At 38.8% G+C, this 23,357-nt stretch overlaps 2 protein-coding genes across 3 annotated transcripts; one reads left to right on the top strand and one right to left on the bottom strand.

The window, feature by feature from the left end:
• The first annotated feature begins 883 nt into the window (after positions 1-883).
• On the top strand, positions 884-16,205 carry LOC134819859 (uncharacterized). Its single transcript, XM_063830007.1, has 21 exons — positions 884-955; positions 1,554-1,733; positions 1,870-1,983; positions 3,031-3,125; positions 8,209-8,246; positions 8,448-8,555; positions 8,997-9,091; positions 9,216-9,393; positions 9,631-9,743; positions 9,985-10,081; positions 10,332-10,469; positions 10,656-10,823; positions 11,079-11,194; positions 11,309-11,479; positions 11,707-11,775; positions 11,949-12,069; positions 12,308-12,502; positions 13,594-13,725; positions 14,901-15,055; positions 15,297-15,358; positions 15,655-16,205. The coding sequence occupies exons 1-21, from the start codon at positions 884-886 to the stop codon at positions 15,752-15,754; spliced, it is 2,517 nt and encodes an 838-aa protein (XP_063686077.1). The 3' UTR covers positions 15,755-16,205.
• On the bottom strand, positions 16,112-21,414 carry LOC134819439 (syntaxin-binding protein 4-like). Of its 2 annotated transcripts, none has more exons than XM_063829388.1 (13): positions 21,201-21,381; positions 20,922-21,053; positions 20,706-20,792; positions 20,282-20,541; positions 19,903-19,991; positions 19,374-19,660; positions 18,884-19,211; positions 18,593-18,744; positions 18,304-18,451; positions 17,971-18,172; positions 17,673-17,849; positions 17,341-17,512; positions 16,112-17,147 (listed from the first exon to the last, which is right to left on the bottom strand). In XM_063829388.1, exons 1-13 carry the CDS (start codon positions 21,291-21,293, stop codon positions 17,013-17,015), a joined length of 2,262 nt encoding a protein of 753 aa, XP_063685458.1. In that variant the 5' UTR covers positions 21,294-21,381; the 3' UTR covers positions 16,112-17,012. The 2 variants fall into 2 exon arrangements, with proteins under 2 accessions (XP_063685458.1, XP_063685459.1); XM_063829389.1 differs by having other exon boundaries at positions 16,146-17,147; positions 18,884-19,202; positions 21,201-21,414.
• Positions 21,415-23,357: the final 1,943 nt, after the last annotated feature.

Genomic DNA, 23,357 nt, shown 5'->3' with positions numbered 1-23,357 from the left:
TGCAAACTCATATCCTTCGTTCAAGGCAACAACCTCAACCTTGCAAACTCATATCTTCCGTTCAAGGTAACAACCTCAACCTTGCAAACTCATATCTTCCGTTCAAGGTAACAACTTCAACCTTGCAAACTCATATCTTCCGTTCAAGGTAACAACCTCAACCTTGCAAACTCATATCTTCCGTTTAAGGTAACAACTTCAACCTTGCAAACTCATATCTTCCGTTCAAGGTAACAACCTCAACCTTGCAAACTCATATCTTCCGTTTAAGGTAACAACTTCAACCTTGCAAACTCATATCTTCCGTTCAAGGTAACAACCTCAACCTTGCAAACTTATATCTTCCTTTTAAGGTAACATTTTGACCAAAAATTATACTAAAAGAAGGTATTGATAACTAATAAACTTTCTATCTAAGTACTAATTATAATGCACCAGAGTATTTTTATAAACTCATTTACATTTTAAATGCACTCATTTACTTACAGTGTTCTGAGTGAGTATTACCCAAGCAATCTGTTCTCTAAATTTTTGACCTACCATGTGATCACCGCACACTGACGGCTTGTGTACAGGGTTGTGTATTGTATTTTGAAGCTTGACTCATATTTAAGTTTTGAACTTTTGATGCGTGGGGGCATCGAAATTTAAATTTTGAAAAGGGTGATTTTTTATTGTTTTAAAATATTCGAAAAAACTTTTGGGTAGAGACTAGAAATGTTGTCATATGGTATTTTGAGATATATTTTATGATATCTTAGTTTTTCAATAACGTTTGAGGGACGTAGAATTTAGTATATGATTTGATTTTGATTTTCGGGTGTAGAATAACCAATGCTCTTATTTGTTTTTATTCGAGAGTTTGGATGGCAGCTCTACTGGCATGAATGAACTGTCCGCTCTTTTGCACATAGGACTTACAGCCAGGCCTGTGATTGGTCCTCGTGGCCACAGGGTGACTGCTAGTGGAGTTCCCATTGGCGAGACTGCGTGTCACGTGGGGCGAGCAGATGCGTTGTACTATCAGTATCACGCAGAATGGCGTTGCAGTTTTTGAGAGTATATATGACGAACGAGAGGGACGAGCTCACTTCTTTTTCGTTTTTCGTCGCCCCTTAATTTTAATCTTAAGGGATCCTTTTGGCTATAGTTTGCTGAGCACTACACTGAGCGATAGACAAGTAGTGTGTCTATAATTATATTTGCGTCAAAAGGTTATCGCAACAAAGACATTTTAACTTTTTTTTCTCGTGACATATGTTTTTGAAAGTGCCCATAATCACAGTCCTTTTTATACTTCTCATAGTATTAGTGGTTGGTACAAATTAGATTCACAGTTTACTTAACCATTTTACATTCAAATCAATCGTTTTATTTGCACTGTGTGCACTTAGATCAAACAAAGCTTAAAATTGCTGATATCTTGGCTGTTAGGGAGAACTTGTCTTCATATCCATATCAATCTATACATCATTTTCAATGTGATGAAATGCCTACGATTACTCATTAAATATCTTTGTTAACAAAACAGGATTTAACTCTCCTAACCCAAGGTGGCTTGGCACGGTGACACAAAGGCTCTAAACATCATTGGAACTGGAGAGAATATCATCCCCTCAATACATGTCCAGGATCTCAGTAACATTGTTACCTCGGTTGCAGATGCTAAACCCAAAACTCGTTATATTGTAGCTGTTGACGATTCAATGAACTCTATGACTGACATTATCACGGTAAGTCGCGCTCATTTGCACGGTTCTACTGATATCACTAGCTTATGTTCATTATATGCAAGCCTCTTGATTTATAGGAACATTAACAGACAATGGAACATTAACAGACAATATCCACTGTACGGGCATTGTTCAGGACAAATGTGCGGACGCAGCAGCGGTAGATGTGACTCTGAAAATGTACCACAATGATACCACAATCTGCTCGGCAGGAATATCGGGAGTTGGGTGTGATTTTAAGTTCACTTTGGTTTTTGAAGGAGTTTCATCGAGCCTGTAAGCTACTTGCATCTATTTAAAAGAAGATTCATTCCACAAAAATGTTAAACCATCTTTTAGCCGGAAACATTTTAGGACTGTTTAGTTTTAAAATAATTGAAACTTTATTTTTGTAATCAGCTTGTATATGTAGGAAGCATTCTAGTCATTATTAGGTCATAGACATAACACGTCATCACTCCATTCATAGTACATACAAAACGGTTGTAACGACGGATTTTACGGCTGACGCTGGCAACAACATAATCTTCAAAACAGGAAACGACGCCTTAAAGTCTGGGGTTTTCAATCCAATAACGATAAATCTTAATCCTGTGGTGAGTCAAAACGTCACCATAACAGTATGTGTCCATCAGTTTGAAATGGAATTCAAGTGCGAGATAATATCCAATGATTTAGAAACTCTATAAAACGAAAATTGAATGACGACTTAGTAGGATCGGTTAACTTTAAGAGCACAGACGTCACGATAAACGGTACACTTGATCCTTTACATTTACAGGAGGATATAAAAATGAAAGTTAATGTGGTTGATGCTGATTATTTTTTTGAAGATAAAATTTCTGACTTCACGATGAACCTTGACATAAAAGGAAAATCAAGCTATGTCGAACACTTTGTAAAGCACACAACTCCTGAGGGATCGGGGCTATTCAAAATATCATACAAGGTAAAATTATAAGAAAGAAAAAATGTGGCTGTTTATTATAGTGGAATTTTTAAATGGATTCATAGAAAATTTATACCGGCAAAGAAGTTTATAGCGCAGACATGACAAGCGCCCTATTTTCAGGTTTATTGTATTGGTAACCATGGTGGCATTGGTTGTTGTGGGTGCATAAATAACTACTACAACACTAACTGTACTAAGTTCTGTCAACCTATCAACAATTTTACTTGTGATAGTTACGGTGAGAGCAAGTTTTAAAATACCACATTTCCAATTCTCTCCTTTTCAATTTAGTGACTCATTCTAAAAACCCGGAACAATGTTCGCGTTGAATCCCGCTCTATCCAGGTGACCACATCTGTAAACCGAACTACTACAACTCGAGTTGCAATGTCCACTGTGTTCCTGCATCTCACTACAACTGCTCTCAAAACGGGACCAGGGTCTGTTTGGGAAGATGGACCGGAGATAAATGTGGTGTTAAAACTCCCTGCCCATCAGGTTGGCTTTAATAGACATACATTTAATAGACAAACATTTAATAGACATACATTTAATAGACATACATTTAATAGACATACATTTAATAGACATACATTTCTTTCATCAATCTAATTATCCTTTGCTAGTGGCTAGTTCGAGTTTAAGCCTTGTTTTCATACGCAAAAGCATTGATCATTGATGACTATTTGTCAGAGATATGACTGATTTGCATCTCATCAACACATTTGCGGCTAAAGGAATTTTTCATTGTGATAAAATTTATTAAAATCGGACTTCATTTCAGGGCAGTTTGGCGTGAACTGTTCAGTAAATTGCACGGCAGTTCCTGGCCAATACGATTGCAACTCAACAACCGGAGAGAAAGTTTGTGAAACTCACTGGACAGGTTCAGAATGTGATTCCTGTTCACCAAACTATTACGGTGCTAACTGTGACACATTCTGTCAAGCCAGCTCAGCTTGGGACTGTAGTAATACTGGGGAGAAGGAATGTTTGGGACACTTTACAGGACAGAACTGTTCTCTTTGTGAGACAGGGTGGTATGGGAGTGGATGTGATCTTTATTGTGATCTCAACAGTACATTGTGGACCTGTGATGACCATGGAAGTTACATCTGCAACGGAAAGAGAACTGGTACGCTTTCCAATAATCGTTGATTTCAATTTCTTCTTCACTTTTTCATACAGCAATGACGTACTACCTTCATTGTTTAGAGAGAATTAGATTTAAAATCATAATCCAACGGTAGACTTTAGTTAACTGCACGACCTCCATTCCCCAGGAACAAACTGTACGGATTGTAAGGAAAGTTGGTTTGGAGAAGATTGTTCAGTAGAGTGTACAGACACAGAGAGATACAAATGTACAGATCAGGGCGACAAAACTTGTACTTCTAACTGGAACGGTCTTAACTGTGATAGGTAAAAACAACCTCACCTTTTTCTGAAGATTCCTGAATACAAGGTCTCGTTCAGACATTTTAAATTTATCTTAGCTTTAATTCGACCATCTGACTGAATCTTAAAATACATTTCCACTGCAGCTGTAAGGATATGTATTCTGGACCGAACTGCACGTGCAAAAGTGAGCCAGGAAGAGCGGAGTGTGACAAGGAAGGATTGTTGCACTGTGTGGGACACTGGACTGGTCAGCTCTGTGATATCTGCATTCCCGGATACTCTGGACCTCTGTGCTTGATACAGAATGAGGCGCCGGATTCTTTGCCAAGTTCGTACCTTATTTCTGTTACTTCAACTTTGTTTTAATTCATAACGCGTGCACATGGCATGGATATCGATATATTCTGATATTTCCTAATTTTAACTTGGTTATTCTGTTATTTTTTCTAATATTAGTATGGTAATTATGATAATTTTCTAATCTTAGCTGGGTTATCTCTGGCAACGCAACAATATCGTTTATTTGGCGCGTACACTTACAGTGCGTAATTGTGATGGGACCATTATTGAGAATGACATGGAATTAAACTATACCGAAATAATCTACTATTCAATTCAAGTTCAACAGATAAAACCATCAGACGGTTAAAAAGCTTAATTTATAAAATTATGTGGATAAAATAACTCACATAGAAATTGATCAGGGTTCAGCAACTCGCTGCTCATATTCTGCATAATGACGGGGGTGGTATTTAGTCTTGGAGCCGGAATTGTTCTATATGGAGTGTGCAGAAGATCATCTCTGAAGATCAACCCGGCGTTAACACTGGAGCCCGTACCCGTAGTGTACACGAATCCTCATTTTGCTGAAACACCCACAGTCCCTCACCCACAAAAGAAACTTGTTTGGGGACTGGTTTATTAGCCAGTCAATGTTTACGAATATAATAACTTTATTACATAATCATAAATGTATAAAATAAATAGATCAAATCTTAAACAGAATATTGACTAAGATCCGTATTGAATTTATTGAGGACATGTAATGACTGATGTGATTTTAGATTTGAATCGTTCACATATTGTACATACTAGGTAACACACATAGTTCATATATTGTACATACTAGGTAACACACATAGTTCACATATTCTACATACTAGGTAACACACATAGTTCACATATTCTACATACTAGGTAACACACATAGTTCACATATTCTACATACTAGGTAACACACATAGTTCACATATTCTACATACTAGGTAACACACATAGTTCACATATTCTACATACTAGGTAACACACATAGTTCACATATTCTACATACTAGGTATCACACATAGTTCACATATTCTGCATACAAGGTAACACACATATTTCACATATTGTACATACTAGGTAACACACATAGTTCACATATTCTACATACTAGGTAACACACATAGTTCATATATTGTACATACTAGGTAACACACATAGTTCACATATTCTACATACAAGGTAACACACATATTTCACATATTGTACATACTAGGTAACACACATAGTTCACATATTCTACATACTAGGTAACACACATAGTTCACATATTCTACATACTAGGTAACACACATAGTTCACATATTCTACATACTAGGTAACACATATAGTTCACATATTCTACATACTAGGTAACACACATAGTTCACTTATTCTACATACTAGGTAACACACATAGTTCACATATTCTACATACTAGGTAACACATATAGTTCACATATTCTACATACTAGGTAACACACATAGTTCACATATTCTACATACTAGGTAACACACATAGTTCACATATTCTACATACTAGGTAACACATATAGTTCACATATTCTACATACTAGGTAACACATATAGTTCACATATTCTACATACTAGGTAACACACATAGTTCACTTATTCTACATACTAGGTAACACACATAGTTCACATATTCTACATACTAGGTAACACATATAGTTCACATATTCTACATACTAGGTAACACACATAGTTCACATATTCTACATACTAGGTAACACACATAGTTCACATATTAGGTGAGCCATTATTTGGCCATTTAGACCTACACCTCCCCCCTGTAAGCTACTTAACACAAAGCTAGTGTGTAGAAACTACAGTAAGCATTTCCAAACCTCCTCCCCCTAAGCGTAATTTGTGGACAATTTGATTTGAGTTCGTTTATTTCGATAAAATGTATAATTATATTTTTGATACTTTCAATATTACTACAAAAACAACAAAAATTGCGCCCGTTGTTTTGTTTTGGCGGACGCTAGATTTCCAATTTCACATTTACTATAAATTTAAGTATAAGCTCCAATCAGCTCACTTCAATCTTCATGATAATAATATTGATAAATTATGCATCAAACACTTGAAATTCAGTTCAATTGCCGTAGAACTTAACTTGTATCTGTAATTCAAGAAATTATCAGCAAAGGTAAACTATACTCGTGTACACATCAATACACTATGCGTGCCACGTACAAATTGGGCGTATTACCTAATAGTAATATTATACATTACATGCATCATATGCATTAAAACACAGTCGCGCCGCGCATTCATAGATCACAGGCTATCTATACATCACATCTCCGCAAGCAATCCTCGCGCGCGCGCAACTTTTTCGTTGCATGGTAACGGACGGAATGACATCATATTCAGACCCGCCTACTGCTATCTCCAAAATCCACGTTTTTCTGCAAAAACTTCCATTCGTAACCTTTCACTATTGCCTTTTTTCAAAAGGGTGAAAAGGAAAAAATGGGTTGATATTTTATGCTAAGATTCTAATTTTTTTTTCAACAAATTTTCACTGATTGATTTGGTCTTATCAATTGATCTTGTCTTTTCAATTGATTTGGTCTCATGTTCATTATACCATTTAAAATTGCAAGTATAAATCCCTCACGTGACTAGTGGGATATGAATTGTTGTTTGATTGTCTTTTCAGAATTTGAAAGGTTCGGATATGAGAATTTATAAAAAAAACTGGCTTGGGAACCTCAGGCCCTGAACCGCAAGGCCTGAACCTCAAGGCCTGAACCGCAAGGCCTGAACCTCAGGCCCTGAACCGCAAGGCCTGAACCTCAAGGCCTGAACCGCAAGGCCTGAACCTCAAGGCCTGAACCTCAAGGCCTGAACCGCAAGGCCTGAACCTCAAGGCCTGAACTGCAAGGCCTGACCCTCAAGGCCTGAACCTCAAGGCCTGAACCTCAAGGCCTGAACCTCAAGGCCTGAACCGCAAGGCCTGAACCTCAAGGCCTGAACCGCAAGGCCTGAACCTCAAGGCCTGAACCGCAAGGCCTGAACCTCAAGGCCTGAACCGCAAGGCCTGAACCTCAAGGCCTGAACCGCAAGGCCTGAACCTCAAGGCCTGAACCGCAAGGCCTGAACCGCAAGGCCTGAACCTCAAGGCCTGAACCGCAAGGCCTGAACCTCAAGGCCTGAACCGCAAGGCCTGAACCTCAAGGCCTGAACCGCAAGGCCTGAACCTCAAGGCCTGGAGTACAGCCGGAATAAAAATTGGAATCCTTAACATATCATTGATTTAATATCATCAGAAGAAATAATTATTATCAATTTTGATTTGGGTCGTCTTGGCCTTGTCGTGAGTTTCAGTAAGTTGTAAGTAAAGTACGTGATCAGCAAAGAAATTTACAATTTGAATATTATGTGGAAAAGTGTTGGGAAAAAAGAAAAGTGCAAGCGTAAAAGCATCATATATTTCCGGTCATTTACACAATCTCACGTGATCAATACACTCGTTTTCTCAAAGACAGTAAGAGAATTGTGCTAACCTAACCAATACTCAACCTTTGTGCTTTCTGAGTTTGATTTTAGTGTAACACGTTTTTAAATTGCACGACAAGACAGACGATTTGTGGAGCTGAATGAGGGCCATTATATTTACCGTGGTTCTTCTCCTTGCGGCAAGGTGAAAAATCAAATATTTAAAACATGTCTGTGTTTAGCTGATTAGACAGTACGGACCACCTTAGTTTAGCTAAACACAATTACCTATACTTAATTACCATCACCAATTACTTAATTGCATTTAAACAATGAAAATCTTCAATTCAGAGAGTCCCAGCAAGCTTGTAGTCGCTGCAGGGCCTTCGGTAAGTTCTGTTTATATTATTTGTTATACTATTTATATCATTTGTACTACTATATAGTTGTACAATTTACTATTACAGACATGTCGATATTTGAACAACGTGCAATATTCTTATCAGCTGTTTAAATCCAAAAGAGCATTAATATAACGTTTTCCTGCCAATTCAAAATACGTTAAAGTAAAATGTATATAAATTCTTCAGATTTGTGGCTGGGATGCGAGCCTGAAGATAACAAAGTTGTATCGCTGTTTAATGGACACAAGTGTGCAGCAGTGGAGAACGCCAACGTCAAGCTTAACTGTTCCTTAGGTTTCTACTATATAATTAACTTTCTCTGCTCTAATATTATAGGGAAGCACAATAAAATTGAAAGCGTAAGCTCGCAACTTATTCCTTTGCAGGGCAAATTCCCTTCTAGATTCTGATTAGAGAGGTGCTTTACATTTCTGAGGCTTAATTCTTTAGAACCAATGTTAATAATTTACTGCTCTTATATCTTAATGGACATAAATACCCGAAAATACCAGAAATTGCAAATTCCACCCAAATATTAACATTTCTATTTTCTACGCTATATGTGATCTGACAGCAGAATAAATGGTCAGGGTTTTCAAGGGTGGCATGATTGAAGTATGGCATTAACGAATAAATTAGCAATTTAATTATAAAGAGTAAAGGTGTAGCCTTGCAGCGAAGGGAAGCACTAATAGAACTTCTCCAATATGAAAAATAAAATCTCAATTTGATCAGGAGATTCAGATGGACTGACTCTAGAGTACAAATGGTACAAGTCGAGCAAAGTGGGAGGGCAATCCTTGGCTAGCATGGCTTCAGATGCTAAACAGGTACCCACAGTCTTTAAAATGCAACTCTTGTAGAACGAGGGAATAACATTAAACATAAACGTTTTCGGCTGAAAGCAAATTAATGAATTTATTTGATCAAATCTTCATCCAGCTGTTCCCCCAGATAAACTGCACATTTGAAGTGTGTGATCTGAGCGAGGTGACGTGGTCGAGTGAGATGAACCTGGAGAAGCACGACTCTCATTTCTACCAATGTGTTGTTACTGTGAAGGAGGGGGCTGATGAGGCTGTGAAGACTGTGGCTACTTTGTATAGTAACGTCCTGGCGGTGGATGTTCAGAGTGAGTTGCGCACTTTGTTTCTTGGTTTTATTTTTTTATTTTTTAAAGGTTGGTTTTACTTTTAATAACATCTATTCGGCTAGATAAGCAATATGCTTTTTAAATTAGTTTACTACACGACAATTATCAACATTTCGGATCTGCTTGAAAGTATATAGATAGTTTATATAAGACTATTATTGATGAAATAATGAGAAAGATAGACTATAGTTTGAAGAACAGGTGATGTTCTTTCAGAGTATGTAGCACCAGCCGGTGAAATGGTGAGTGAGTCCCACTCAGTAGACATTGGCACCGCTGAAGTGAAACTAGCCTGTGCTCTGCCAACCACCAACCCACCCTCTACTGCAGTATGTACCAAATATTTAACTCGACTACAGAAATAATAGAACTTTGACTAGTTATAACGAAAATAAAGTTATCAAATTTAATATCAGAAAGTCCTTATTTTCAACCTGAATACATATTGATTCGACTGCTATGCCCAGTGATTTATTTGGCAGGAGCTTGAATTAACTCCTTAGTTTCTTTATGCCTGGAATCGATTAAACAAGTTAAACGTGTTGCATCAATGATTGAATGAATTTGCAGGTATGGATATATTCCAAAGACGCTGACTCTAACGCAACGGCTATATCAAATCAAGCAAATATGATTGTGGTTCAAAACACCATAATTTCAACTGATGGTAAGACAATCCATGTATCGTGAGCTAGAATTAAATTACAATTCAGCTAGCTAGTTTAAGTTTAACCCACTATTCTTTAAGGGTGGATAAAACAAAAAGCAAAGACAGCTAAAAGAAACAAGAAGTTGATGGCTCCAAATTCAATTTTAAATGTTTAAATAACGTCAATAAAACTAGAAATCTGACAGATTATTTAAAATCTGACAGATTATTTAATTAATTAGCTAACTAACTGAATGATAACTCGCAGCAAAGTTTGGGTACTCAGTAGGGATGTTGGTGATAATGAACTTCAAGGCTGATAATGTAGGGGTGTATAAGTGTGCTGTTCAACATCAGACTTTGTTGGGTGTTGTTAATCAGAAGGATGTAGGCCTCTCACACTGTGGCTAGCTCAGGTTAGTTTTTAGTTCATATTGAGGTTAACGTTCTCAATAACAAAGCGAAAGAAAGTTGCAGTTTTAGAAAAAAAAGCTGCAACAAGTTGTAAAATAGTGGAATATTTACAGTCTTGATTTCCATTTTCCACCCTCATCAGATAGTTTAGTGAGGCACTAACAGCACTTCCCTCCAGGAATCACACAAACCTCAGTGAGTGAGAGTCTGCGGATAGTGAGCAAGGTTCAGAACCCCGCCTTCCTCTTCAACGACACAGACACCACCACTCTTACCTGTCTGGGGTCTAACATTGTGGCTGGGGAGACGGCTCAACACTACTGGCAGAAAGCTGAGAGTGTGGATGGTAAGAAATTAGAAACTAGAGAGATCTTTGCAATTTAACACATGCGTCAGATCAAATGTGGGTAAGATCTTTAACTTTTGTATTGGTACTATAGAAGTCTATAGCTGTCAGATAGTGAAATGGTTTTAGCGGCTAAACACTTCCGTAGAAGATCTTAAAAGCAATCAAATTTCGAGAATTAAGAATTAAGTCCACCATCGAAAGCTTCCCCACTAGTTAAAACTACTGTAATCTTTATATGGACCTCATTACCAGGTGTTATTGCGTACAAGAACATAACGAGTAGTGCTGACTTCCAAGTTAGCAACAACGGGAGGAGTCTCACCTTCACCAGGGATTATAGTCTAGCAGGAACCACCTTCAGATGCCAGGTTAGATCAGTATAAGGAAACTTAAGGTAACTAAAGATCCTGATTGTTACTGATACGTAGTTAAACCCTTTAGCTTATATAACACTTATAATAAAATCACTAAAATCACATCAGATCCAGAAAGGAGTGCACTCTATTCTGATAAACGAGTTGCACCAAGCTCCCATCATCCCTAAAAGTGGGCACATACCCACGGGGCTACAGTGTGGGGTGTCTAACAGCAGTGTAACAGTTGGTATTGACAACCTGCTTACTGCTGATGTCTCCAGTACTGGTGTAGTTCAGGTTAATATGGAATTATTTCGTAATTTGGACTAGTGCCAAGTATTGATATCTCATTTAGCCGGCTTATTGCTCTTAACGTGGGTTATTTTAATCTAAGTTGATAGTAAGAGAGTAGAGCTATTTCAGTATATCCCTAGCACTGGTATATTCGGTACCCACTAAGGTCTGTGATTCTGATTGACGTAACCACCAGTTTGAATTTTGATAAACTGATCTCATTTGAACAGGTATTGGCTGGATCCAGTTACTTCTGGAAAGTGGACAATGCTGTTATCAACAAGTTCACCGAAGGATACGTAAGATAAAATGTTAAAGAACACACACGATTAAAAAATAACAAGTGTGGACAATTCTCGATAAAACATTCCAATTCAATGGAATCATTCAATTATTAAACAGCTCAAGAACAACTTTATATAACCACTCACTAAGGTCTATATTGTAGACTCTACATTCTACAATATTTCAGACGGTGTCTAGCTCTTCTCTAGGAATGGAAGTGAAGGGAGATGAACAGTGTCACTACCTTCAGAACTTTAAGTACATTGATAATCTGTACTCAGTGCAGCAGATACTAGCTGTCTCAGTGTGTGAGTTTTGTTGATAACACAATTAACTTAAGTCATGGTTTGTTTTACAAGCTTTCAAGGATTAAGCGCTGCACGGAGAGTGTGATGAGGAATGTTGTAGCCAGGAGAGCACGTACCAACGTTGCATCGTGTACCCCTGATTGAAGTTAACAATAGATATTGATCAAACAGAAAAATGTCTGTGATACACATTCTTACTGTTAAATGTAGAACTGTAACGCCTGTTTAACACCTGCAGTACCAGAAGACTACAAGACAGCCCCGACTGTGGAGCTGACAGAGAGTGGGGGAGACATCGTCACCATCACCTGCACATCTAAACTGGACTCCATCCCCGAGACTCTGCAAGAAAAGCTAGGACTGAACGTGTTGTTTGATGTGGGCGGGTGTATGGAGTACACTGACGCTGTGGTGGAGGTCTCTGATAACACGGGTGAGAGCCAGACAACAAGGGTATTTAGCATGTGACAACAAGTCAAGAATATTTAGCATGTGGATTGTGGCTGATAGGTTGTGGCTGATAGGCTGTGGCTGACAGGTTTTGACTGATAGATTGTGGCTGATAGATTGTGACTGATAGATTGTGGCTGATAGATTGTGGCTGATAGGTTGTGGCTGACAGGTTGTGGCTGACAGGTTGTGGCTGACAGGTTGTGGCTGACAGGCTGTGGCTGATAGGTTGTGGCTGACAGGTTGTGACTAACAGGTTGTGGCTGATAGGTTGTGGCTGACAGGTTGTGGCTAACAGACTGTGGCTGACAGGTTGTGGCTGACAGGTTGTGACTAACAGGCTGTGGCTGATAGGTTGTGGCTGACAGGTTGTGGCTAACAGGCTGTGGCTGACAGGTTGTGGCTGATAGGTTGTGGCTGACAGGTTGTGACTAACAGGTTGTGGCTGATAGGTTGTGGCTGACAGGTTGTGGCTAACAGGTTGTGGCTGATAGGTTGTGGCTGACAGGTTGTGGCTGATAGGTTGTGGCTGACAGGTTGTGGCTGATAGGTTGTGGCTGACAGGTTGTGACTGACAGGTTATGGCTGACAGGTTGTGGCTGATAGGTTGTGGCTGACAGGTTGTGACTGACAGGTTATGGCTGACAGGTTGTGGCTGTCAGGTTGTGGCTGACAGGTTGTGGCTGAGAAGTTGTGGCTGATAGGTTGTGGCTGACAGGTTATGGCTGACAGGTTGTGGCTGACAGGTTATGGCTGACAGGTTGTGGCTGACAGGTTGTGGCTGACAGGTTGTGACTGACAGGTTATGGCTGACAGGTTGTGGCTGTCAGGTTGTGGCTGACAGGTTGTGGCTGACAGGTTGTGACTGACAGGTTGTGGGAATCTCCTAAAGAACCTGTCAGACTTATAGCAAACATCAGACCCTTCCAATATCTTGATGAGTCTGATAATTTGTGAACAATCGTACATACAAGTTAAGCAGTTCAACAAGTTTAAGAAAGATAAAGAAATATTTATATTTTATATGGGCATGCGTTTTATAGCTTGGAGAGTATGATTAATAACCTACACCAGGAACATGTGATGAGAGTGTGACGAGGTGGATGAAGTTGAACAAGAAGAAACTGTGCTCTGAGTGCGTGGTGAAGTGTGCTGCTGCTACTAGCTGTGTTACTAGTGAGGAGAAGATTGTAAAAGTACCTGCAGGTTAGTGGATTATTGCATATCTCTGTTGTGTTCTAACGCTGTTTCCTAATCTTCTGCTGGAAAAAGAATTCATTGTTTGCAGCATTTCCCTCTGCCAAGGCTGAATTTCTAAAATAGGTTGAGTCTTAGTTCTCAAGAATCGGTTTTGTGGTTGTCTCTAGCAACTTCTTAATACGTCAAAGGTTTTGATAAGGCGATAGTACAATATTTAATAGCTTTTAATTTATAGCTCGGTCATGGTAGTAAGACAAAGAAATAGAAATAGACGCAGTATGAAAAATATAATCAATCTACAGGGTGTCTGTACAGGGTGTGCTATAATTTCTGGGAGTACTCGCGTTTATTTTGAATGAATAAAATATTCCCATTGTTTTGATGTTAACAATATGGTCGAAGCATTATACTGACTGAACAAGTAATAATAAAATATGTAAAATATTAGATTCGCTTATTTTAGATTTTACTCTATTGCAATCTTTGTTCTCTTCGGATTGATTTCGACTACTGCACTGTGGTTTGTAGTAAATCATTCTTGTACGGTTGCCGGTATTTGGCATTCACAGATGTTCTAAATTCCAGTGACAGTAAATTCTGTACTTTTAAGTTCAATTTAAATTGTGTTTAATATAGCTGCTCTGATCAGTAAACTAAAATTGTGACCAGGACTCCAATTTTTACCTCAACTAGTGAACAGTTTTGAATGACGATTAGGGTGTATAAAACTTGTGTTGATGCTCTATAATTAGCATGAGGTTGTGTAAGTTTTCTTCTCGTTCCCATGGTTCCTCTCACCCAGATTATAATCACTCATAGAAAAAACCAACACCAAAATCTATTTAAATATTTAAATATTTATGGTAAACATGTTGTGATTGTGACGGCGTTTCTTTGCCATTAGCGTTACTAATACGGTCGCACTAAATCGCTTTTTATGAATCCTTGATTTATAAACATTGATTAGAATTATTTGAACATTACTTAATGAACTTGTTCTCTATCAGGGAAATCTCATGATAAGATAACTAGATAATGATTCCAGGAATAATGATTAGAATTATTTGAACATTACTTAATGAACTTGTTCTCTATCAGGGAAATTTCATGATAAGATAATGATTTCAAAAATAATGATTAGAATTATTTGAACATTACTTAATGAACTTGTTCTCTATCAGGGAAAGAGAATTGCGGGAGCGGAGAAACAGGTGCTGTGACAGACGAAAGCGGCTTGCCGACTTGGGGTGTTGCCCTTATTTGCGTCGTGGTGATCTTAGGAGTCATCTTTATCAGCGCCGTTTTCTTTTATACCTACATGCAACGACAGCAAAATGTAAGTTTTAAAAAAAAACAGACATAGGCAGTCAATATTGCTACTGCCGTAATATGTAATTTCAAATTAGTCAATTGAATAAATTAAATGTCCCATAGTCGTCCCATAAAGAGCACGTTAAATAATTAGCCTGTTGAACTTGATCTGGTTTCCGTTTACTTTACGGCTGGCTTGTATTAAAGCTGTGTTTACCTTTGCTTTGTCTAATCCCTTTGTATGTTGAACTTGATATTCACTGCAGCACAGTGATGGGAAGATCCTTGGGGCGACTGTCCTTAAAGTCGACGCTGCTGATGACAAAATGTGAGTCTTTCAGGTTGGTATCGTACATTAAAATTTCTTTCATTAAATTTGTTTCATTTTTTGACCGTTTCAATTAAATTTACCTCACTCTTTACTTCTTTAACTGTATTCATTAAATTCCTTTCACATTAAGAACATTCGCTTCCGTGGGTAAACGATTCTAAACTCCCAATAACAAATTAATCAACTATAGTCTCAACCTACTCTGTAAGGAGAAACCAATCCTCACCACAATTATAAGTATTGAGTGAAACTGCACACCAAGTAGTTTGAAGCTTAACTTCAATGCTTTGCAGATACTCAGTTCCGGCAAAATCTCCGACTAAAGAGGTGGAAAATGCGGAGATAGTGAAGACGATCACCCTGACTGACGAAAATAGTCCTGACCTACCATGAGATAAAGATAAGACTCGTAGAGTCGCGGTGGAAAAATTAGACGTTCAAGCTATTAGTTATAGTAGATGTTTTAATTTTGATATGTGGATTGTTAGCCCACAAATCTTGTTGAATGTATAAAAATGTCATTGTTCTAGTCAATATTTCACTGTAAAGGTTTGTATCTTGATTATTAAACTATGCAGTATGCAATAGCTCGAAATATGTTATATTCCGCACAATTTTCTGCTGAATCTAACACAATGACAACCTCACGAGATTTTACTAACAGCCTGCTCTAAATAATCGTTTTCGTGATCTCATTATCGGCTCTAGAGACGCCTTCTTTTCTTATCATTGAACAGAAAATATTGTATGGTAACATTATGACGAATCATGGACAGTAATTTTCATATGTTGATTGAATTTATAACATTGCGACATAGCTTAATATCTTATTTACTGTACAAGAACTGCGAATAGTAAACTGGAAACGTGATCACAAAGATCAGTTTCTAGTCTACAAAAAACTGTGGAACAATGATTCATAATTGTTTTCAACAAACTCGATATTGAGGGATATAATAGTTTAAAACAACTTTTCGATGCTAATTTTTACTATTAAATTACAATACTCCATGGTCATGGTGAATAACCCTAAAGAAGTTCAGAGAAAAGTTAAAATAACAAGAAGTTTCTTCGGAGGAAATATGTAATATAACTCGAATAGAAATACAAATCAAGCACTTTAAAAATAGTAACCGAGAAAAGATATCCCATTCTGAAGGTTCTGATTGTTTAATTTCGGAGTTTCCAGATATATTTGTAATTTGGCAGTAAAAATAAAGGTGATATAAAGAAACTAGCAGTTTAAGAATAAGCAGCATGCCGATATATGTATGTAAGTATCGATAATTTAACCGATAGTACAGTTTATAAATGTGAAGCCAAAGTTGTTCAAATACCATTAGAATATTTTGCTCAGAAAGTTGTTCTATCATAAGATCATAATGTATAATCTATTACAATAATAAGTAAGTCATTTAGCTGCTCTTAAGTTTGTCACTCGTGTCATAATCATGTGTGATAATCTCAATAAAGATTTAAGAATACTTATCATCTACCATAATAAATGTAGATTGTAGAGCCAAGACGTGTGTCTACTTGCCACTTGTTGTCATAACTAAATCATATAAACCTCTGAACACATCACAGATGAACCTCAATTCGCACTTAATGACTTCCCTTTTGGGTTCCAAAGAGAGAAAAGGACGACCTCTCACCCTACAGGTCGGTCCCAGCTTGTAGACTGTGAGTAGTGGTTGATGTAGTACTTCGCGCCGTCCTCGGTGAAGGCTTCCTCCCATCCCGCGGGAAGCATGTCGTCGTGAATAATCTCCTGGGCTTCCAATATCTGTGAGGGAAATGGTTTAAGGCTGATAGTGATGGGTTGAAGATGAAACTGAAGTTTAATTTACCCCGGATTATCCTAATTTGGCTTGTCGCCTATTTTACCTAATTTTCAATCGACAGTGCACATGATCGATCATAAAGATACAATTGTTAGCTAGGATCTTAGGAAGACAGAAAGGTCACTACAATATTACCGTTTTGTTAGCCCCGTGTATGACAGTAGCGAGACTCTGTCTAGTTCTGCTCCTGTCCAGGGGTGTCCCTCTCTCCAGAGACCGAGACCTGGAGACCTCTGCTTTGAAGGAGCTCTGGACGTTAGCTGCAAAGTTCAGCAGCTTCTCTGTGATCGACTTGTACTGCAGTATACTGAGGAGCAGGGATTGGGAAGTTAAGACTTAGTTAGGGCTACATACGTCACAGTTATAACTTAGACGCTCTGTCTTCGGAGAAAGGATAGAAAAATCGCTGTTGGGGAGGGTAAACAACTGATTTGATAACATTGTCAGGAGAAGGGTGTCAGCCTTACGTTTTCTCAGACTTGCGGAGCTCTGCAGCAAGGATAGCACACTCCCGGATCAGCTCAGCAGGATCACAGGAAGCGTAGTCCTTGTCATACTGGGGTAGAGACCACCCAGAGGTGGAGTACCCAGAGACAGGGGAGACTAGAGACTCAGTTCGGGGCAGGGAGGTGGTAGCTCCTCTACTGTAGGGGTGTGGAGATGTTAATTTTAGTTTATTATCTTCATTTGTTGCCTGTTCGTAAATAGTTAAGGAGGCGATATCCTTTTTGTCAATCGATTAAGAGAATGTGCTCATATCTTTACCTCTTTGCTAACCCAGTACGAGATGAGCTGACATGATCCAGTAGATTATTAACAGGATTAGCAAGGGAGCTAGCAGACCTCAGCTCATTTTGGTGAGGGAGATTATGGGGGACACTCAGATCAGGAACTGAGCTGCTCAGAGCGGAGGAGCGCTTTATTGGACCACTCTGGGAAGAGGAGTGGACTCGTCTTTTGGAGAAATCTGAGAGGGAAAGGGCGTTTAGTGAAGGTTAGGTAGGACTTCAGGACAGAATAGTTTCGTCCCATTTTCAGTCCCGACGTATAAACGTCCTCGTGAATGTAAACAAGGTAACATGCTGATATGGCACCAACCTGTAAGAGTGTTGAGAGATTTGTTGAGTTCAGCCCGGGATCTGGAGATATCGTCCATTGAATCACTCTTCAGCACTTTCTTGTCACTTTCCCGGAGTTTGTAAGCAAACACTTCTCGAGCTGCTGCTACGAAATCAGCGTATCTTACCTGAGAGGATTTGATGTGTACTAAATTAGCAACAGTAGAAAATTGTTGAGATCGTGATGAGAATGATAACTGGATTCCTAAACTATAAAGTATAAACCTTTGATGAGACAATATTAATAAGAAATTCAAACTAAGAAAAACCTTATTGTCGGCATCAATGTTGAGTTTGCTTTTCAACGTCTGAAGTTGTTCCGGGGTAGGATTGTACCCTAGATACTGCAGAGCCACCACTAGTTTGTCCATACTGATTTGCTGGCCAGGTGCCAGAGATCCTGTTCTAAGTGGCGTGCTGCCTGGATAAAGGTATTCGTCAGATATCACGACGTATTAGTTAAATCAGTAATACCATTTCTTGATAATCGATACAATCTTGAATATTGTTTAAAAGACTGATCCACATGTTCATGAAACTAAAATCTGAACTGAATTTACCTTCATCAAGTTTAGTATTCAGGACCGTGCTGGCTGTGTCAGTTATAGATCTAGTCCCAGATATCCCCGACAATTTATTAGAATCACCAGCTCCAGTTGACTTAGGAAGATCCTTCGACTGAGACTGTCGAGAGGGAGACAGACCACGATCAACCGGAGAAGTGACATACAACTTGTTAACACTCGAAGAGGAGGGAGATCGTTTAGGAGTACCGTTGGAGGAAGTGACGTGTATTGCAGGGGAGGGGGTAGTAGCAGCGTTTTGTCTGATTTTCTGACGCGGCGAAACACCGTCACCTGGTTTATAAACTATTTCCACCTGGGAAGACTAGCTTAAATGTGCATTAAAAGATTAAAACATTGATCAAACTTTTGAAAGAAATAAAGAATGTACAGTAAAACCCCGATTCACCGGGGTATTACTGTATTACAATCAAACAACCTACTACCCAACAGTTCCACCAAACGAAACTTATAAAAGATATCTTACCTGCTTAACCTGCCTTAACTTGAGTCGTGTGAGTATCTTCATAGCCCTCTCGTGAGTTAACCCCTGCAGCACGTGCCCATTAACAGACACCAGCTCATCCCCAGGCTGCATAATCCCCTGTCTGTGCACATCCCCTCCCTTTATAACGCTGTCTATGTAGATCCCTGGACCTTCTGATTTGTTCGTTCCTCCGCAGATGCTCATGCCCAGTCCTGTTTTGTAGTCGATGAAGACTGTTTTGGGGGCGAGAGGTGTTGTGGAGAGTTGCGATATTGGAGAAATCTGACCTGAGATGTAAATGAAATTAATTTGGTTTGAACTTGGTTCGAACTACAAGATTAAGTTAAAAAGGATCGCAGACATTCACTTTTTTAACTTTATGTCGCAAAGGTAATGCTTCGTTCATTAGTCATTCGGCTACTTATTATTTATCCGCTCCATAACATTTCATCAAAGCGATTTCTCTCTTTAGTCTTCATCCATAGCAAATATAATAATTACGACCCTCGACATCTACAGGAGTCGTTACCTTCACTGGCACTAGTATCAGTGGTGATATCAAGAGGCCTAGCACTCCGGGGTCTCTCTGATGATCTCAGTGCACTTCCTCTTTTGTTCCTGAAACAGCTGCATGAGCGGACAAATTGGTAAATCAAATTTAACTGGAGAGTCAAAGTGACCTGTTACAGAGTTAGGAATGTTTCAGGTTTGAATTCGAAATAATTAGAGAATTCAGAAGTGCAACGTGATACATAGTCCAGGGTAGTTTAATGGAATCTTCACCCAACAAAAGCCACCATGGCGTAAGAAAAAGCCACCATGACGTAAACTTCCCATGAGGAATGGAACCCGTCTGAGAGAAAGTAGTGACGTGACAACTATGTCCTCTCCAAAAGAGAAAATCCTACCTATGAGAGTTGAGTGGAGAAGAAGAGCCATCATCAGAGCTACCGTACCTCCCCGGAGAGGATCCCAACCTCTCCTGCTCCGGCTTCACCAAGTGGGGTGACCTAGGATCAGGTGTCTTGTTCTTATTGTCACGTAATCTACCCTTGGTGGTGTATCGGGGGATCTCATCACTGACGTTCAGACTCTGAACTGAGCCGGAGAGGATACTGGAGCACAGTTTGTGGTAACCTTTGTACGCTTCTGTGTCACGTGATATTACCTTGTGGAGTGGGATTAAGTAAGACGAAAGGAAGAAAATTTCAGTGATACTGAGAAGTAAAAACTTAGACAATTTGGAAGCATCAAGATACCATTTCAGGATATGTATAGGAGTTACAATACAATTTGGGAGAAAATACAACAATCTCAAACATGCCTACATACCAAAGTGAGAATTCTTTGCGCTGCACAGGCTCTGAGCATGGAGACAGCCTTCGCATTAGCCATCCCATGAAGTGGCCTTCCGTTCACCTAACAAACAAGACGAATAAGAAACTGCGATACTTACTCAAGCCAGTTTTAAGATCAGATAAAGAGAATTATGACAAGAGACATATAATCCAAAAATGATAAAACAACATAAAATATTTGTTAAACTACCTCCAGCAGTTCATCACCAGCCTGTAACCGTCCAGACAGAGCTGCAAGACCCCCAGGTACCACCTGCTTCACAAAGATACCATGTTCATCACCCCGGGAACTAACTCCCCCGAATATCTTCAACCCCAGTCCCTGTACAGATATAGAGCATTATTGATAATTAACTAGGGGCAGTGACGAGATTTGACGCAAAAGAAGGTTCTTGAATTTAAGAATTAGGTATGATAGTTATAGAGGGAGATAATGTATACTGCAATATGAAATTAAACAATACAATACCTGAGCACAGTCATGAAAGTCGATGACATCAACTATTCTGGTAGGAAACCTATCCAGGACACCATTACTTGCTGCCTCGTTTACAGTCGGCATCTCTAATTCTCACAGGTAGTTGATGGTAGTTCTTTTACAGGTAAAGTTAGTGGATGAGATGAGCCTCTGTATTCATGACATCAGGCCTGAGTTGTTGTGTCTTTAAAGTATTAAAAGTTCTAAACAAGGATAGTTAAAAACAACGCTCAAGTCTTATTTTTCCCTAAAACAAATAATTAAAAGTCAAACTTCACTGTGTCTTTAAAAGGAAGCTTGATCGGAGTAGTATGCTTGCACTTTCAGATGCAGTATAACCATTTGTTATGAGACATGACAAGGATTAAAAAATCCTATTACAGCCTAGACAAATAAACTGTGATTTGTTAAACTTTAAAAGTTTAAACTGTTTTGGAAACGTGCTGGTTTGACACGATTCTTGATTCGAAAAAGCTTGAAATTTAAAACTGAACAAAATTAAGAACAACTGATTGTTGAATTGTGGTATGACATCAACTGCCAACAAGGAAAGGTATCGTGTATTGAGTCTATAACTTCTAATTTGTAGGAAATATTGAGCCTCCAACTACTAATCTTTTGCGGTCACTTACAATTGGAAAACTAAAGATCTGCCTAATGTTGGCAACGAAGAGAGAGATAACAAGAAGAGAAGAACAATTGTAGGTAAAAGCAAGATCGGCTTAGTCTTAGCTAAGAAAAGATGTATACATTATAATAATGTATGGTTATGAGAGTAAAGGAAGCTCTCTTATTCTATTATTGGAACTTGTGGTTTTTCCGGAAATGCACGCCCTAATTGCGGGCTCAAACGGGCGTTTAGAGGTCAGACAATAGAACAGTGTACAGGCCGCCAAAGTAGCTTCCTCTGAGCCAGATATTTAAACGAATAATAAAGTAGGTATTATAGGTGTACCGGACATTAGAGGTGTACCGGACACCAATGACAGAGAGGTAAGTTGGCAAGTATTAGGTGGTCATGTATCTACTCATTAATCAAGATCAGTTGGAGGAGATATTAGTAGGATTGGAGATGTTATCTAATTTACCAGATACTAATGTATTGGAGCTGGATCCTAACGTTAACTATACTCTGAAGATACCAACCCTGCTAAGCATCACAGCAATAGTCCGCACAAAATAGTGACAACGAGAGTTAAAATGGGACTCACAACAAAGGCAACAAGAGGTGACCCAGGGAGCGTGTTGTAGTACAAACTCTGTAACCATGGATACGGACATAATATCAAGCTCGTGTTACACCGCGTCCCGGTCTCTCTCCTCTCTCAGCTGATTAGTTTGTAATACGTGTAGAATACCTATCTAGGCTACGTGTAATCTGATTGTAGTGTGTACTAGGTACCTACCTGCTGCTAATGGTGGTGGAACTTCTGTTTCACCATGATATTACTCTGATAAATATTAATTCAATCAAAAGAAACCAAAGTCAACTGAAGCAGGTTAAGTTAAAGCCAAAAGTTGCCAACTTCCAAGTCTTTTGATTAAAAAGCGATATCTGACAATCTGACATGGAGCAGAATATCCATCATACTGATGAGTCACAGCGTATTATCAACAATAAGCCCGTCATCGGTGATATCATAACGAACACAAAGCACAAGTATTAAAAACTACCTCCATCATAAGTAACACAAAACACAAGTATTAAAAACTACCACCATCATAAGTAACACAAAACACAATTATTAAAAATTGCCACCATCAAAACGAGAGCATAAGACCGGCTAGATGCCATTTAGCGGCGGTGTTCTGCGTGTTCACTTTGTTTAACAAGCATGTTGTGGCGTGTACTAACAAACTCTATCACTCTCTGTGGAGGTCACTGCATATTAGTGTTACTCTGATAATATATACTCTCCTTGTGTACTGAGTAGCGTGTAATCTTTCTTCCGTAACGACTAAGTTAAAAGCCTAGTCTGGAATTCTACGAACTAAAACGCTCAATGGAAATTTATATTATTTTGATGGGACAAAGTATCTAAAAGCATCACGTCTTCACCTCCAAACGTAAAATAGAATGATGGCCACCAGGATAAGAAGTAACGATACTAAAGATCAAACCATTTCACCGGACAAAGCTGAGGGAGC

The sequence above is a fragment of the Bolinopsis microptera genome, chromosome 8 (assembly GCF_026151205.1).
Source record: "Bolinopsis microptera isolate Bmic1 chromosome 8, MBARI_Bmic_1.0, whole genome shotgun sequence".
NCBI lineage: Eukaryota > Metazoa > Ctenophora > Tentaculata > Lobata > Bolinopsidae > Bolinopsis > Bolinopsis microptera.
The sequence above is the reverse complement of the archived record's forward strand: the minus strand, read 5'-3'. Positions and strand labels throughout refer to the sequence as shown.